The 18,370-nt window shown below is 45.6% G+C and overlaps 1 protein-coding gene across 3 annotated transcripts in view; it reads right to left on the bottom strand.

Moving 5' to 3' along the window:
• CFAP221 (cilia and flagella associated protein 221) overlaps nt 1-18,370 on the bottom strand; it is a 104,199-nt gene that overhangs the window by 45,419 nt on the left and 40,410 nt on the right. For 2 of the 3 annotated variants that reach the window (XM_077779614.1, XM_077779615.1), the window contains exons 8-12: nt 8,936-9,095; nt 4,862-4,982; nt 4,667-4,778; nt 4,367-4,475; nt 1,360-1,447 (exon numbers count right to left, since the gene is read on the bottom strand). In XM_077779614.1, the coding sequence (XP_077635740.1) occupies nt 1,360-1,447; nt 4,367-4,475; nt 4,667-4,778; nt 4,862-4,982; nt 8,936-9,095 (590 nt within the window). The remainder of the gene's footprint in view (nt 1-1,359; nt 1,448-4,366; nt 4,476-4,666; nt 4,779-4,861; nt 4,983-8,935; nt 9,096-18,370) is intronic. The other variant, XM_077779616.1, reaches the window with a different exon arrangement.

Genomic DNA, 18,370 nt, shown 5'->3' with positions numbered 1-18,370 from the left:
ACATGCAGAGAAACTGATCTACCCATCAAGCTAAATTTAAATGCCAATCTCATAGGTGCCTTCCCTCAGTGCTAAGATTTATTAATGCAGTGATTTTATATTCTTTTGTCTATCTCAGAAAAAAGGAAGAAAAGTGCGATAAATGTATTCAAATATCTGGGTTGGATTCCAATCAGGAAGAAGATGTAGGAGGAAAAATGCATTCTATATGAGAAATATATTCATAACTGACAAGATACCTGTCTTTCCCCAGTCCCTCCCACCCGATGCTGCCTCTGTATGTAGCACTGAGTGTGGGAAGCTCACACTCCCAAGCTTAAATACACGTGTTATAGCTGAATTATGTCCTTTCCAAATTCATATGTTGAAATCTTAACCCCTAGTCACATCAGAATGTGACTGTATTAAGAGATACAGTTTTTGAAGATATAATCAAGTTAAAATGAGGTCATGGAGTGGCCTTGCTCCAATGTGACTGGTGTCCATTATAAGAGGGAATTTGGACACAGAAAGAAACCGGGAAGGCACAGGGAAAAGAATGATCACTTACAAGCCACGAGGAGAGACCATCCCCTCATGTCCCTTAGAAGGAACCAACCCTGCCAACACCTTAATCGCTGGCTTCCAGACGGTGACAAAATACATTTCTGTTGCTGACACCACCCAGATTCTGCAAGTCCAACCACCCCAGTCCAAGCCCCCGAGAGAGGAGGCGCAAGCAGAGCCCTATCTCCTCTGGCCCATGTGTGTCCTGTGCTTCAGCCACCACGGGCCTGTCCCCAGTGTGCCCTGCACCTATCCTCAGGGAACAAGGTCTCTCATGCCATGGCAAGCCCAGGGGTGTGGCCCAGCCCCACCATTCCCGCCTCCACCCTCCCCTCCCCGAATCCACAGGCGCTGCCTTGGCGACCCAGCCATGGCCCCCTCCCCTCAACCAGTTTCCTGCTCTCTGCTCAGCCCCCATAAGCATCTCTGACTTGGACCTGGAGTGGTGCCTGGTTGCTGTCTTTGTGTCCCTCTAACTTTGGCTCACAGGACAGACACACCTAAAGTCCAGAATTCCATCCTAAATCTGAGGCACTTCCCTTCCTCTGCATTGACTGCCTCTGTCCTCTGTGGCTTTTCAAAACCACGCCGTGTCTTCCAGAAGGCTTTTCAATTAAATGAGTTCTCTCATCTCTCTGGCTTCTAAATCCCCACAGTACACGGCCAGCCTTGATTTATGGTTAACAATTAACTCGTCAGCGGCTGCCTCCCCCCAACTTTAAGTTCTCTGTCTCCTGCTGTGGCATCTTGCGCAGAGCCGGGATTCAATCTGTTTAGTGCAATCAGTGACCCCAAGTTCACAGTGATTCTGACCTTGTACTTGGTGTTCTCTCTTTGCCGCTCTTCAATAAGGTCTTTTCTAAATTTAAAAGACATAGGATCTTTGCCGAGGTGCACCTGCCTAGGGAGAAAAAAAAAATCAGCTTCCAGACAGGATCAGAATATTGTGGTCGACGTGGGGACGGAAGGTCTTAGCTGTACTCTACAACTGAGGAGGGGTGCTGAGATGTGGGAGGAGGGCCACGGGGGGGAGGGGTACTGTCGAGGCCACAGCAGCATGACTGAGATGAAGAATGTGTTCTACAAAATGAAGCTGCTCTTCTGGCAACACATGTTGACTATTTATAAATTTAAAAAATCTGGGTGTTCAGCACCTCTACTCACAAGGGAAATGCCAATCGTAACCACAACGACTGATGTGTTACCTCACACCCTCTAGGATGCAATGACGACGACCATGACTTGCCAAGGGTGTGGACAAACACGGACTTTTGTATGCTGGAATGTGAAATGGTGCAGCCACCGTGGAAGACAGTCTGGCAGTTCCACAAAAAGCTAAACATAGAGCTAACCACGTGACCATGCGATTACACTCCTAGGTACATACCCAAGAGAAGTGAAATGATGTGTTCGCACAAAAACTTGTACGGGAATGCTTACAAGAGCACTGCTCACAACAGCCAACAAAGGAAGGCCACCCAATGCCCATCAACTAATACATGGATAAACAAAACAGCCCACAGCCATACAATGGAATAATAGGCAGCCATAAAAAGTAACGAAGCCCTGATAGGTGCTAGGATGTAGGTGAACCTTGAAACCATGTTAAATGAAAGAAGCCCGTTATAAAAGGCCATATAGGTACGTACGATTTCATTTATTTTTTTAAATGTTTGTTTATTTTTGACAGAGAGAGAGAGTGTGAGAGCTGAGGAGGGGCAGAGAGAAAGAGGGAGACACAGAATCCGGGCTCTGAGCTGTTAGCAGCACAAAGCTTGATGTGGGGTTTGAACTCACAAACCATGAGATCATGCCCTGAGCCGAAGTTGGATGCTTAAACGACTGAGCCACCTGGCACCCCAGTATGGTTCCATTTAAATGATATGTCCAGAATAGGCGAATCTAGAGAGATATAATAGTGGTCACCAAGGGCTGGGGGAGGGGCAGGGGAATAGGGAGTGACTGCCTAATGGGTATGGAGTTTCTTTCTGGGCAAATATTCTGGAGTTGAGTAATGGTGATGGCTGCACAGCTCTGTGGATACATGAAAAACTTCTGCATTGTACACTGTAAAATGGCTAAAGTGGTAAACTTTGTGTTTTATGAATTTTACCACAGTTTAGAAAACTCTTGGATGGCTCAGTCGGTTGAGTATCTGACTTCAGCCCAGGTCATGATCTCACGGTTCACGAGTTTGAGCCCCATGTTGGGCTCTGGGCTGACAGCTCAGAGCCTGGAGCCTGCTTCGGATTCTGTGTATCCCTCTCTCTCTGCCCCTCCCCCATTCATGCTCTGTTTCTCTCTCTCTCTTGAAAACAAATAAACATTAAAATTTTTTCTAGAAAACTCTGGTATGTATTGTATTGATGGTGGAGGCTGGCACATGTTCAAAATAAGTAGTAGCTATGACTTGAAGGAGAGTGAAGAGACCAGGAAGCTAAATACATATTATATGACCTTTGATTGGATGCTGGATTCTTCCCCTCCAAAAACAAACAAAATGGCCAGATAGAAAGGACATTATTGAGACAACTGTGTAAATCTGCATGTAGGCTGGTGATGATACTGTAATATTACAGTATCGACGTTAGGTTTCTTAGACGTGATTATGATAATGGTGGAGAATGTCCTTGCTCTTAGGAACTACATGCTCAAGTCCCTAGGAGTGAAGCCTCGTGACATCTGCAACTTACTTTCCAACGGATCAGTGAAAGGTATGTGTGACGTGTGCATCTGTGTGTGTGTGTGGAGACTGAGGGGACATCTGTGTGGCATAATGTCAGCAACTGGCGAACCCATGTCAAGTATATATGGCTGTCACTGGCAGGTTTAAAAAACTTTCCAGAAAAAAGTTGGAAGAAAATATTAAGTGAGGAACACAGCATTCAAAGTTGAGTTCAGGGTGTGATTTGAGGTGTGTTATGAAGTATGGAAGGAAGGAAATACCCCAGTGCTAACAGCGATCATAGCGATTTTTCCCCGTTCTCTACACTTAAAAATTTTTCAGGTTTTCGACAAAGACAATGCGACCATTTTTTATAACAGGGAAAGAGTATTTTAAGAAATGATCTACAGTTACTTGGCGTTCTTCCCATTTAACGGAGGCCAGCCTACAGATAGAGACTGCTGCAGAAATAGAAGGTGCTTCCGTGAGAAACTAAGGGTAGGTCCTCTGTGCAAGCAGGGTGGCCGCGGGGGGCACCTGTGAGGGCCCTGGGGCTCAGCGCACCTTCCCTCTGTCTGGGAAGTGCGGAGGTGGGACGCGGACGGGGTGGCCTCTCAAAGACTTTCTGAGAGTCTCTTTTTTTAGCTCAATTCAAGAGTTCCTAACGTTTACCTTCATGGAGTCTGTGCACACGGATGCATCTGGTATGATCTGGTGACAAACTGTGGGAAGGGCTCGATTTGGACTGCAGGAGCACAAGACAGAAGCTTCACCGCTGAGTTTTAGAACCTCCCCTGGGAGCCTCCTCTAACCCGGCCTGCACTGCTGGGCTCCCCGGAAGGCCCCTGGGGCACACTGCCCAGGGCACTGGGGGCTAATGCTGGGCCGAGAGTTGGGGCACCCGGGGGACAGAGCAGTGGCCGAAGGGAGCAGTGTCCTGGTCCTGCCACTGTCTGGTCACACTGAGGAAAGAACGTATCTGGCCACAATAATTGAGTCCTAATGGAAACTTCTAAGGTCCAGTGGAGGAGAGGGAATAATCAAACTTTTCAAAGGGCCCAAAAAGCTATTACATTTCATCATGTCTCATGTATAAAACACCATTACTAAAAACACTGTATTTTCACTTGATGTAAATAGTTACTCAATATTTACCACTTAAGGTGATTTTCCATCTCTTTGTAAGCGTCTTGTCTGACTTTCTGTTCAAACAGTGCTTCCTTCATCTGTCTTGTTTTTGAAATCTCGTTGCCTTGGTCCAAAACTGAGGGCAGGAGCAAACAACGATTATGCCACTAACCAAATCGGAATCATCCAAAGGCAGAAACACATTTCTACTAGCAAAACGTAACAGTAATCTCAGTTTTGTTGTTGCTGTTCATTAACAGTAAACGTGACAAGCAGTAATTCCTTCCTGTTCTGCCAGGGCTGATTTATAATGAATCAACTAGTTACCTTCTCTTAATTCTTTAATCTTCAATTTCCCTGGTTCTTGGTTTAAAACGGTTGCCACGGCAAATGGATTTGATAAATCCACTGGAAATCTCAAGTTCTGATATTCAATTTCCTGAGACCAGATCAGGAGGGAAAAGTCAGTATTTTGCTTCTCGATAGTTCCTTCCATCATGTTGAGCATAATGCGCACGTTACCTTAACTTTTGGGGGCTTTAATTTTGGTGGCAGGCGGTGGAAATTTATGTGTGTCATTGCCTTTTCTGGAGGAACATTTCCTTTCTTAGAAAGAGCGTTTAATGTTTCAAATTCTTCTAATCTATGGTTTAAAACAGATGCTAAATTAGTACATAATCCAACAGCTCAAGGTTCCTATTTTTTAAAGGATTTTTTTAAATGTTTATTTATTTTTGAGAGAGAGAGAGAGAGAGAGAGAGAGAGACAGAATGCGAGCAGGAGAGGGGCAGAGAGAGAGGGAGACACAGAATCTGAAGCAGGCTCCAGGCTCCGAGCTGTCAGCACAGAGCCCGACGTGGGGCTCAGACCCACGAACTGTGAGATCATGACCTGAGCCCAAGTCAGATGCCTAACTGACTAAACCACCCAGGTACCCCTTTAAGGATTTTTAAGTAATCACTGCACCCAAAGTGGGGGCTCAAATTTACAACCCCAAGATCAAGAGTCACCTGGTCTACTGACTGAGCTGGCCAGGTGCCTCACAAACTTCCTATTTTTATGTTCCTTCTGGTAATACCATGACTTTTGGTCACTTAATGACTATATCTACACTGAAAATAAATTTATGTGCTAAAACAGTGGTCTACTGGGGTGCCTGGCTGGCTCAGTCAGTAGAACATGTTACTCTTGATCTCAGGGTTGTGAGTTCAAGCCCCACATTGGGCATGGAGCCTACTAAGAAAGAAAGAAAGAAAGAAAGGAAGAAAGGAAGGAAGGAAGGAAGGAAGGAAGGAAGGAAGGAAGGAAGGAAGGAAGGAAGGAAGGAAGGAAGGAAGGAAGGAAGGAAGGAAGGAAGGAAGGAAGGAAGGAAGGAAGGAAGGAAGGAAGGAAGGAAGGAAGGAAGGAAGGAAGGAAGGAAGGAAGGAAGGAAGGAAGGAAGGAAGGAAGGAAGGAAGGAAGGAAGGAAGGAAGGAAGGAAGGAAAGCTTTATATAAAAAATAAATAAAACAGTGGTCTACTAAAATAAATGCAATGTCAGTATACCAGAGTATAATCATCTATGTCAAAATAGTCTACCAATGGCTGCTTTTCCTTACCTTCTCTAAGAACACAACAAGTGGTCAACATAACTTGCTGAAAAATGCTCTCACAGACTAGTGTGATTTGTTTCTAGGCTGTTGGGTTTCAATAGTAAATCTACTACATTAAAAAAAGAAATCTTACACTGATTTAGCTTCCTAGTAAAAGAGTGATTATGGCCACTGTGTACAGTAAGATTTTTTTTTTAGAGAGATAGAGCACATGCGTATGAGCACACACACGTATACATGAGGGGGAAGAGCAGGGGGAGAAAGAGAGAGAGAGAGAGAGAGAGAGAGAGAGAGAATCTCAAGCAGGCTCCATGCTTAGCTTGGAGCCCAATGCGGGGCTGGATCCCATGACCCTGACCAAAATCGAAAGTCAGATTCTCAGTCAACTGAGTCACCTAGGGGCTCCCAGGAAAATCTTTTAAAAAGCAACTCAGATGAATATTTGAGATATTGTAGGTGTAGACAGTGCTGCTACCATGCCTCCCAAAGCTACCAGAGTTCTTTATTATGAGATGGAGTAGAACTGTGTCATCTTCAATGCCGCAAAGCATTGCTTTAAGCGACAATATGTGAACACTTGTTTAGCATAATTACTCATGCCTGTGATATTCCAGAAAAAGGAATATATTGACATTCATTCATTCTGACTGTCACAGTACATCTGCTGAGCCCCGACCCCCCACTGCACAGCACATGGGATACACCAGTAGTCTCAAACTTCACGTTGCCCACGTAAGAGCATCCCAAAAGGCCAATGGCCTGAGTGAATGTGTCCTTCGTCAAGACACATGCTGACCGACAGGCCGTGATGTTCAGGGCAGAGGCAGCGGGTTAGGGAGTGAGCCGCGGCCCCGTGTCCACATGTCATCAGAGCGCTGGTGTCACCTCTGCTATAAATATTGGGAAACAACACACAATCTTTGAGGGCATTAAAAATCAGTCTCCTCAAGCAATCTAATTGCCGGCAATGGAAATGAAGGGGTCGAAGACAACAGTAAAGTTTAACAAGGACTTATTCATGGAACTTAAGTCCATCACACACCGTATTCTGAAATGACAAAAACCAGCAACAGTAACCTATGAATCTTTCAGAGAACACTGTGGCCAGGAAAATGTTTTTCCTTCACGATAGAATTTATATGTTCTATTACTATCCACAGTCTGGGGGGACATGCGGGTCTGGAGATGTAATCCTTGAAAATGTCAAGTGTACTATGTAAGATATTAAACTCCAGCTGCGTGACCGAAACGTGAGTCTGGAAATAGAATATGTCTGCATTTGCACGGTGCTTCTACCACATAGCACTCTCGTATATTTAAGGACATGTCTTGGGAAGCAAAAATCCACCCAAACAATGTCTTTAAGAAAGCCATTTGTCATCACAGCATATGACATGAGATGGCAAATAGCATTTTGTGTGGCCAGTTATCTAACACCAGAGAAATTACTGCGATCTTTTATCATCTCCAATGCTACTTGTTTATTGCCAGGACGATTTTATTTCTACCGTGGTTACTTGCAGGATTTGGGTTCAGCAGACCACACTAACATCCTATAGCTGATGTAGGCTGCTTGGAATTTTTAGGAAGAAAATCATGACATAAATATATAATCATGGCATTCATTCATATTTTGACATAGGGGTGTTACTCTACTTTTAATATGCCTAATGTTGTTAGCATGTGATGTGTATCTATGCATGAATAGGAGAGAAGGAAACTCCAGCTATGTCTTGATCGTTTTCAAAATATCTGTGTGGATTTTCTAAGGTTAGTATTTATGCTGTGACAAGTTTCCTTTAGCTCTAATAAAAATCACATGAATTAGGAAAAACTTGTAATTTTAACCAGATATATTGGGATAGAGAAATATAAGCTTACAGTCAAATGGAAATGGAAGTTCTGAAAACATTTTGTTACAAAGTAGAACTTCATCTCATTTAACACCTTTACTCTGATCTGAAGGCTGATGATTCTTTAAAAAACGAAAAACAAAACAAAACAAAATACCTCCCGTGCGACACATTTTCATTTTTGCCTTATGTTGAAGTCACTTGTTATACATGACTTATTTTGGCTCCTGTGTTGTATTTTCAGAGTGTGGACTGTGTCCCATAGGGCTTTGCAATGGACACTGCACACAGCAAGCACTCAATAATTATAAGGTCATATTGGGTCATATTGGGGCTCAGTCAGTTAAAGTGTCTGACTGCAGCTCAGGTTGCGATCTCCCAGTTTGTGAGTTCGAGCCCGGCGTTGGGCTCTGTGCTGACAGCTCAGAGCCTTGAGCCTGCTTCAGATTCTGTGTCTCCCTCTCTCCCTAGCTTGTGCTCTGTCTCTGTCTCTCTCTCAAAAATAAATAAACATAAAAAATTTAAAAAATAATATCATATTGAAAAGTTGAAAAAAGTTATGCTGTTCCTGTCTTATGATTTACATTTAAAATAAAGTGTAGGGGCTCCTGGGTGGCTCAGTCAGTTAAGCATCTGACTTTGGCTCAGGTCATGATCTCGCAGTTTGGGAGTTCAAGCCCCACATCAGGCTCTGCACTGATAGCTCGGAGACTGCTTGGGATTCTCTTTCAATCCCTCCCTCTCCGCCCCTTCCCCCGCCTCTTTCTCAAAATAAATACACTTTAAGTTAACATGTATATACATATACATGTATATACATATGTGTAATATACATATATGAAATGCATGCATAAGGTCACAACTCAACCAGCCCAGTAGTAGTAATCAGTAAAAGCGAGTATCCCTCAAACCAGCTTTTCTTGGTCATCTCTTCCTCTCTCAGCAAGAAGAACTACTGCTACAAGCCTAGAGCTATTTTATGCATTACTGTTCATTTTAAGGAGTATTTTATGAACGCTCATCGTCTTATGTACGGTTTCAATGGCATTCTGTTACAAGAAAGAAAGACAGAATGGAAGACATGGCGACCTGAGGACTTTTTTTTAACAAACTTCTAGGAGGAAACAAAAGACATTCCAAAGCAGCCATACGGTAAAGCCATGTTGGGATAGCATGTTCCAGTGAAGACACATCCGTACGGTTGGGAGTTGAACTGTGAGATCCACAGCTGCATTTTCATCTGTGCAGTCCCGTACTGAAATGGCGTGAACTTGACGGTCACATTCATCTTCCCATTAGCTGGGATCAGTCCTGAGGGGAAAGAAATGAGACGACAGGGTTCTTTCTCGCCTTGTGAAGCCTAGTCAAGGGGGCTGATACACACACAACCGTGTTCTTCCCATGGGGAGTACAAATGTTCCCAGTGGCTCTAGATGGTCTTTTCTTTAAATCTGTGTGATTCGACTTCTACATGTTTACACTGATCTCGATCCTTCATAATAACTGGCTGTCAGTTATATAAATGTATACATATCCATCAGCATTAGTGAGTCAGACATGAGCTCCCAGAACTATAATCTGTAAGCTGATTACCAGTTGTCGATGTTAATGCTATAAGCAACAAAGGATAGCTAGGAACACACATAAAAGTTTCCGTCCAAGTAATTCAGTCTCCTGCATTTTGGTGTAATTAGATTCTCTCCTTCCAAATCTTTGGGATGGACAGTATACTGCTCTCTCTGAAGTCAAATATCCCACCTTACCTTATTTTTCTTTTGTATCTCCGGTACCAAAAGGGCTTAGAATATAGTAAGTGCTCGGGGTGCCTGGGTGGCTCAGTCATTTGGGCACCTGACTTCAGCTCAGGTCATGATCTTATGGTTTGTGGGTTCGAGCCCCGCGTCGGACTCTGTGCTGACACCTCAGAGCTTGGAGCCTGCTTCAGATACTGGGTCTCCTCTCTCTCTGTCCCTCCCCCACTCATGCTCTATCTCTCCATCTGTCAAAAACTGAATAAACATTAAAAAAATTTTTTAAAAGAATATAGTAAGTGCTCAATAACAGGGAAAGAAAAAGAAAAGGAAGAAAAGAAAGGAGGGAGAGGGGGAGGAAGGATCAATGTAGTAGATACAAGAAGGGCTGATGTTCTCTCTGATTTCCACTGAAGGCTCTTCGGTGTGCCTTCTAGATGATTCCTTATGCCCTCACATATCTGGTCTTCGCACTACCTCTGCAGAGGCCTACACATTCCCTCAGAATTGCTTGGTGCACCCCCCTTCTCATCTATGCCCTCCTCTGAATCTTGTCCCGCTGCCTTCCTTGTTCTCTGTGCACAACCACATGGACCTTTGACTTGTCGATCCAAAGCCTTCACTAAGCACTTACTGTGTCCCAGGCAATGTTTCAGGCACCCAAAAAGTAGCAATAAACAAAACAAAGTCCCAGATCTCCCAGAGTTTACATTCTAGCTGGGGACAGAAAGCAAACAAGCAAATAGGTGAATATAACACATAAGGTCGTGCTATGAATACCAGCAAGAAAAATAAAGCAGGGTGCGGGGCAGGCAAGTGAAATGAAATGCTCTATTTGAGGTAGAATGAGCAGGCGGCTTCTCTGGTGAGGACATGTTGCAGCTGAGGCCTGAAGGAAGGGAGGGACCTTCACTCTAACCCTCACACATTGGGCTCCTGCGGCCTCAGGGCCTTGGCACTTGCTATTCCCTTTCGCGAAATTTTCTTTTCTTTTAGTTTTTGTTTGTTTTTAGAGAGACAGCAAGTAGGGAAGAGGGAAGAGGCGGAGAGAGAATCTTAAATAGGTTCCACGCTCAGCACGGAACTCGATGTGGGGCTAGATCCCACAACCCTGGGATCAGGACCCGAGTCAAAATCAAGAGTTGGATGGTCAACCAACTGACCACCCAGGCACCCCTTCTTTTAGTTTTTTAATCCTACTCTCTGAAATGACCACGTTTTGTAGTCTGCCTTCCCCTAGCCTTAACTGTAGTTTTATAAAAGTAGGTGCCTGCTCATTACTGTGTTCCCAGCTCAATAAATACTAGTTGAATGAATGAATGAACCAAGTCTCATTCACTCACTCAACATATGAATCACATGAAACTCCCCTTGACTCCCCTTCCCTGGGAGCCTTCGCTCCCTTAAACTTCTGTCCGCCCAAGTGCCACCTGAACTGTTAATCTTCTCAAGTTTACAGCTCTCCCCCTGGACTGCAAGCCCCCAAGGCTGACGACAGGCCCCAAAGCTCATTCACCATCCTGGGACCCCTAGCTCAGTGCTTCAGAAATAGGTATGGGTCAACCTCCTGAGAGCAGAAGTCCAAACCTTTAAATGACATCCACCTGTGACCCAGGAAGTCACTGCAGGGCAGCGTGAATCAGCAGAAGAGATGGGTTCTAGCGGCCGACCTAGGATCAGCTGAACACAAACCCCCAGAAAGTGCTGCAGGTCCATACCTTGACCACCCACTCGGTCAGAAAATATACCATCTGACCTGCAGTCCACTGGGGGCTTTAGACTAAAAACATTCTACTGCTTTGGCTCCGGCTCATTAACTTAAAAAAATAAGAACAAGCTTTGGAGCAGGGATTAATGTTTGCCTTGACCTGGCTGATTTATTTTGAAGTGCTCCCAGCCCACACCTAATACATAAAGCACACTGGGGTGTAACCCGGGCAACCAGAGTGTACACTGCTTTGTCCATTAACAGGGACACCAGTTAGCACGGCTCTGTTACCGGAACTTGGTTGCGACTGATTGTCGTGTGTTAACCTCGCTCTGCTAGGTGTGCCTAGCAGTCCTGGCTTACTGCTTGGCAGAAACTAACGGTGGAAGAAAGGAGAGCAAGTTTCATGTTTTAAAAGTTAAGAAGCACCCTCCCCCCCCACCCCCATTACTACTTCATTTTAAAAAGCCCAAACCCAGATTTTATGGGTTCCGTCCAATCTGGGGCCAATTTCAGATCACTGTCCTTAACATCAGAGGCATAATGTTAAATAACCGGGCAGGGTGGGTGGGAGGCACATGAGAGAAAAACTGAGACATAAGCTAAAGGCTAAGAAAATCCTAGTCTGTCAGTAAGATGGGTATAATGAAGAAAATGTAGTGACACTGAAAAATACTATAATGATTCATGAAGTGACCAGAAAATACCACTGGATCTTTGCCTTGATTTTTGTTTTTTTAAATTTATTTTTGAGAGAGAGAGAGCGAGAGAGCAAGCTGGGATGGGGCAGAGGGGGGGTGGGACAGAGGATCCAAAGCAGGCTCCATTCTGACAGCAGCGAGCTTGAAGCAGGACTTGAACTCACGAAACTATGACCTGAGCCGAAGTCAGATGCTCAACTGGCTGAGCCACCCAGGCGCCCCGACCTTGATTATTTATGTAAAGTATGCATAAACATGGCCAGTCACCCACAGGAGATGGGAAAATACATCCTTTGTTAGGGTGGTTAGGCCCAGGGTGAGGGTCATTTTTCTAAACATTTCTTCTTTCACGTCCATACAGTGTCATTATACAATATTGTTATACTCTTTAAATAACTTTTTATTTGAAATTCTCAGAAAGCACAGATCATCCTCCCTAAATTATCACAAAGTCACTTAAGCTCGCATGCTTGAAGCCTTAGTAAGTATCGGTCTTAATCTTCCAGGATTTAGGGTTTTATGAGCTGTGGGATTTTGGGTAAATTTCTTGATCTGTCTAAGCTTTGCATGGGGATTTAATGGTGCACAGTTTAAAACCTGTCCATTAAAAAGTGGTCGACAAACTCGGTGTTTTGGATTCACTGGATTGCAGGAGGAAGGGCTTTAAGACGCACCTCCGTGGGCCACACGCCACCCACTGGGACACGCACAGGCCACTGGCCACTGTGCAGGGTATGCCGACAACACAGACCCTGACCCACTGGGCCCCGGGCAAGGTCTGTGACGTGGCTTGTTACTTTACCGGAGGCTCCATTTTCTCAGCTGTGAAATGGGATAAGGTTTAAAGGAGAAAACAGTGTACATGGTCTGGGATAATGCTTGCTTAGTAAGGGAGTGTGTGTCCTATAAATGTGTCCTTCCCGACATCTGTGCCAAACATAATGAGTAATGACTTATTCTGTATTACATATATTATATCATTAAAATGTCGGGAAGAGGGGGCTCCTGGCTGGCTAAGTTGGTGGAGCGTGAGACTCTTGATCTCAGAGTTGTGAGTTTGAGCCCCGCGGTGGGCGTGGAGACTGTTTTGCTGTTGTTGTTGTTAAAGTTAAAAATAAAATAAAATGTCAAGAAGAGGAAGTATTTCTTGGAAAACCTTATACAGTCGACTGTGGAACAACATGAGGGTTAATGGCACTCACTCCCTGTGAAGCTGAATTCCTACATACACCTTTTTTTTTTTAAGTTTATTTATTTATTTTGAGACAAAGAGAGACAGAGGGAGTGGGAGAAAGGCAGAGAGAGGGAGACAGAGAATCCCAAGCAGACTCCACACGGTCAGTGCGGAGCCCAATGGGGTGCTAAAGTCCATCACACCGTGAGATCATGACCTGAGCCAAAGTCAAGAGTCAGACACTCAACTGATGGAGCCACCCAGGCGCCCCTTCTACATACAAGTTTAACCCCCTCCAAAACATAATGATTAATAGCCTACTATTGACCTGAAGCCTTACCAATAACATAAATAATCGACACATATTTATCAGTTCTATGTATTTTATACCATATTCTTACCATAAAGCAAGTTAGAGGAAAAAAACATTATGGAGAAAATCCTAAGAGAAAATATATTTACAGTTGTGCTGTACTTATTGAAAAAAATCTGCATCGAAGTGGACCCGCACAGCTCAAACCAGTGTTGTTCAAGGGACAACTGTGCCTGGCCCATCTGGGTTCTAAAAAAGGAAGAAGCTGGGGCGCCTGGGTGGCTTAGTCAGTTAAGTGTCCGATTTTCACTTAGGTCATGATCTCGCGGTTCGTGGGTTCGAGCCCCGCGTCGGGCTCTCTGCTGACTGCCAGCTCAGAGCCTGGAGCCTGTTTCAGTCTGTGACTCCCTCTCTCTCTGACCCTCCCCTGCTCACACTGTCTCTCTCTCTCTCCTAGAAATAAATAAAACATTTAAAAAAATTTTTAAAAAATAAAAAAGGAAGAAGCAACGGCCTCATGATGCCAGGCCATTGGGATGAGTTTCCCAAAGCACCTGGTCTTTCTTTTTGCTGCACGAAGGTGCCAAATGCAGGCGATTCTACAGGTCAGAAGACAAGGACTGGGCTGCCTCTGGGAAGATCTACTTTCAACCTTTTTAATTTTGAGAGAGAGAGGCAGAGACGGAGCGCAAGTGGGAGAGTGGCAAAAAGAGACAGGGAGACACAGAATCCGAAGCAGGCTCCAGGCTCCAGGCTGTCAGCACAGAGCCCGATGTGGGGCTCAAACTCACGAACCATGAGGGCATGACCTGAGCTGAAGTCAGATGCTTAACCGACTGCAGGGCAGATGCTGAAAACCAATTACCCTGGCACTTACTTTAATCTTTCATTCTCTTCTCCCTCCAGCAAGCCTTTGTGACTGAAACTGGAAATAATCAGTAAAGTGAGAGTTTTGGGGGAATCTTCCTTTTCCTCCCTGTCCACAAAATATCCAAGGATGCTTTCCGTGGGAGCAGGATCAGAACAGCCCGGGGGCCCCACCTGTGCTGGTGGGAAGCTGCGGAGCAGTCTGAGTAGCTGGATGCCAGGGAGAGGCAGGCCAGGCCAGCAAGCCTGCAACCTGCTGGCAGGGAGGTGAGGGTGGCGCGCCCGTTACACGCCCACTGTCCGGGGCGCTGTCCTTCATGCACAGCACTTGCATTCCCCACGGCTCACGGGGACACAGAGAGCCACCCCGGTGGCTCATGCCCCAGCCTCACAGACCCTTCAGCAAAGCCCGACCGCGCCACCATCCACCCTTCGCCATTTTCACAGCCAGCACTCATCCAGGCCGACCTGGCTTGCTTTCTTCCTTCCTTCCTTCCTTTTTTTTTTTTTTAAATATGGACTGCCCCCTGAATTTGCACGCGATCCTTGCACAGGGGCCACACTGGTCTTCTCTGTGTCGCTCCCAGAAGCGAGCACTGGGCTTCCTTCCTGAGGGGGACAAGCTGCTGCCTCCTGGCACGCCTCCAACCACTCTCCCCTCAGGAGCGAAACGAGGCCGCGCCACCGCCTCCGGCTTCCAACCCTCCACTGGACTCCCTCCCGGCTCAGAACCAAACCCCGACTCCTACTCTCCTCAGGTCCCCGAGGCCTCTCCAACTCGGTCTCCCCTCGGGCACACCCTCCAGACAACCCGGGCTTCCAAGCTCATAGCGTTGGTGGCTCCTGTGCTTAAAACCCTCTTCCCCCTGGTCCTGATCACCAGAGGGGGCAGTCACCTGGTCACATCCCCTTACTTTCTTTTTCTTCACAACCATTTCTACCCTCTGGACAGTGTCCTCCTCGTGTGCCTGCGTCTCTCCCCCGAACTGGGACATCAGAGGCGGGGGCAGGACTGTTTTGCTCCCTGGGCAGCCCAGGGCCTATCACAGTACCTGATGTACAGCAGGTACTGAGTGCTTGGTTCTGGAACAAATGCAAATGTGGGGCCACAGGGCAGGAAGCAAACCCAGCAGCAGGCGGAGCAAGCCCAGCAGCATTTCCAGTAGAAGATGGTGAAGTGAAGCTATTTTAACTTGAATGAACCCTGCTATGAAACTCACCATCACACCAAGAAGCAAATGCATAAAATGGAAGAGAGGTAAAGTCTTCCATGAATCCTAAAGCCCGAATCTTTACCCAAATTCAAGGCAAAGGGCAACTGAGCAATGTCTACACAGCTCTGAAGTGAACAAAGCTGTGCACCAAGACTTTTAGAGCCAGTCAAGCTGTCCTTCAAGATGACAGGCTACAGGGACGTTGTCAAACACGCAGGCACTCTCGATATGTAGCCTCCAGGAAACTTTGGTTAACAAGCCGCTGGATTACACAATCCAGACAAGCCAGGAGAAAGAACGGACATGAAGAATTTAGAGTAAGGAAAACAGGGAGCAAAGAATGAGGGGACACCCTGTTTCCACTTAAATAGAAACTAAGTAACTGTGGCATTTATGGTCACAAGCAGAATGCAAAGGCTGTAAACAGAGATAAGGTAAGATAATATCACAAAACAGGAAGCCATGAGGAGCAGGGAGTGTGGGTGGGGGGAACAGTGCATGGATGCTACTTCCCTTCTCTGCACCCCCAAGATTCTAGCTGAAGTTGAAGCATGCAGCTGAAGGAGGCAATGGCTCTGACCTCAATCTCTATTCTTTTTTTTTTTAATTTTTAAAAAAATGTTCTTTTATTATTTTGAGAGACAGTGCACAAGACATGGAGGGGCAGAGAAAGAGAGGGAGACACAGAATCTGAAGACAGGCTCCAGGCTCTGAGCTGTCAGCACAGAGCCCGATGCTGGGCTCAAACTTAATAACCATGAGATCATAACCTGAGCCAAAGTTGGGCGCTTAACCAACTGAGCCACCCAGGCACCCCTTTATAATCTCTTTTCTTAATTTTAGCATAAATTTTAGGAATATCACTTTTCAAAAGTTTCTATTTATTTATTTTGAAAAAGAGAGGGAGAGAGTGCACAGGCACATGAATGGGGGATAGAAGAGGGAGAGAGAGAATCCCAAGCAGGCTCCACAGTGTCAGCTCAGAGTCTGATGCAAGTCTCTATCCCACAAACCGTGAGATCATGACCTGAGCCAAAATCGAGAGTCAGGTGCTTAACGCTAAACTGACTGAGCCAGGTGCCCCTTAAGAGTATCACTTATATCAAGGGAGTTCATCAATTCCTTTGGCTTCACCTGTTGTTGTTTTTTTTAATCAAGATCAAGTAATGAAACACATTTTTATAACAAACATATTTCATTTTTATAAAGCCACTTCTTAAAGAAATATTTCTGTTTGCTCAGCCCACTATCTCCCACACTTATTTACCCCCAGAGCTTTTCCTTTATTCCTCTATTGTTGCTGCTGCCTGGTTTTGGGCAAATCTGTACCCTTCCCATACCAGCCCCTTGGGACCCACAGAAGGGCCTGTTCTATAAGGAAAGCTGGCGTTCCCTCTCAGTCTCCTGGAAGGCAGGCTTTTCCAGCAGGAGACAGGGTTGAGTCATGCTCTCCTTGGCCTCTCCCTGGGCCTCCCTGGGGCTGGCCCTTCTGGATGGGCAGTAAAGGTACAGAGTTTGGTCAAAGTACAGGAACTGGTCTCTGGGCAAAGTCCACTGAATGCTGTTGGTCAGCTGAGCTCAAACCAGCCCAGACTGACATGCCATCAAATGATCATCTTGAACAAGGGACACCTAGGGACCCCGAAGGCAAGAAGAATATACAAGGTCTGGCTGAGAGCTATTATTAATCTCCCTAACTTTTCCCTCACAAAAGAGCGTGTACCTAAAGTCTGAGTCTTGTGATACAATTCTAGTTGTCTTCCTTTCCTATTTCAAGGATCCTGTATCGTTACTCTTTCAGCTTAAGGGAGTGGTTGAGAGCTCAGGGTCTGGAGTCAGACACACCTTGTTGCCTTGGGCAAGACATCTGGCCTCCCCAAATCTTGGTGTCCTTGGCTGTAAAAAGGTGACGCTAAGAGTTCTCATAGGGCTGTAGGATGCAATGGAGCAGAGCACGCAAGGTGCTGAGGACAGCACCTGTCACTTGGTTAACAAGTAGCAAATGGAACATATGGACATTATGCCAGCTACTCTGTGTACAACCGCTGTCATCCATCAAGGAGATACCAAGTGCCAGGTGACACGAAGCACTGCTGAAATGTGACAGGGCAGCCTCAGGGCTGTGCATAAAGAATTGCCACTGGCCTGTCCAGCTTTTCTCGCTTTAATTAGTTACTACTGTAAATTAGTTACATACATCCTTAACTAAGGGGCTTTGGGAACTCATCTTTCATCTGCCATATTTACTGTTCCCAGGCATCTGACCTGACTCGTAAGTCACCCATAAGGTTGGTGCTTTAGAAAGTCACAGAATTTGATCTTTTGATTTTCCTCTCGTAAATGTTCTATTCCAACCTGGCACATGGGCCCTGGATTTTCTCTGGTTTGCCAACCTGGAAGGTAATCAGAAGCATTTGGCCGGTGTATCTCACTTGTTTCTATCACTTGCCAAAGACACATCTGTGTGTCTCCATTTCTCCATGTATCCATAAAATCGGCATTCTTTTCTGGAATGAGGCTATTCACGATGGACCTAGCCACCAATAAGGAACGTTTTATGGGGGGCCTCCTTTGTGTGCTGAATATCCACAGGTCCTACTATCTTCCTGACAATCCTGATCTGTCCCTGCAAAGTTTTCTGCTGGGGATTGGGGGTCTTCTGTCTCACCCACAGGTATACAGTGAGGTGGGGAGAAGAAGAGGCAGCCTTCCCTATTCATATTCTTGTCTGGAAGGAATGGGTTTGCTCGGAGTCTCACCAGCCAGTGAGGCTTGTTTGATAAGATACCTCGGTCAGTGGGGAGGGAACATTTGGAGGAAAAAATGGCAAAAAAAAAAAAAAAAAAAAAAAGACAGAA

The sequence above is a fragment of the Crocuta crocuta genome, unplaced genomic scaffold (genome assembly GCF_008692635.1).
Source record: "Crocuta crocuta isolate KB4526 unplaced genomic scaffold, BGI_CrCroc_1.0 scaffold18, whole genome shotgun sequence".
NCBI lineage: Eukaryota > Metazoa > Chordata > Mammalia > Carnivora > Hyaenidae > Crocuta > Crocuta crocuta.
Note: the sequence above shows the minus strand (reverse complement) of the source record. Positions and strands in the feature narration are given on the sequence as shown.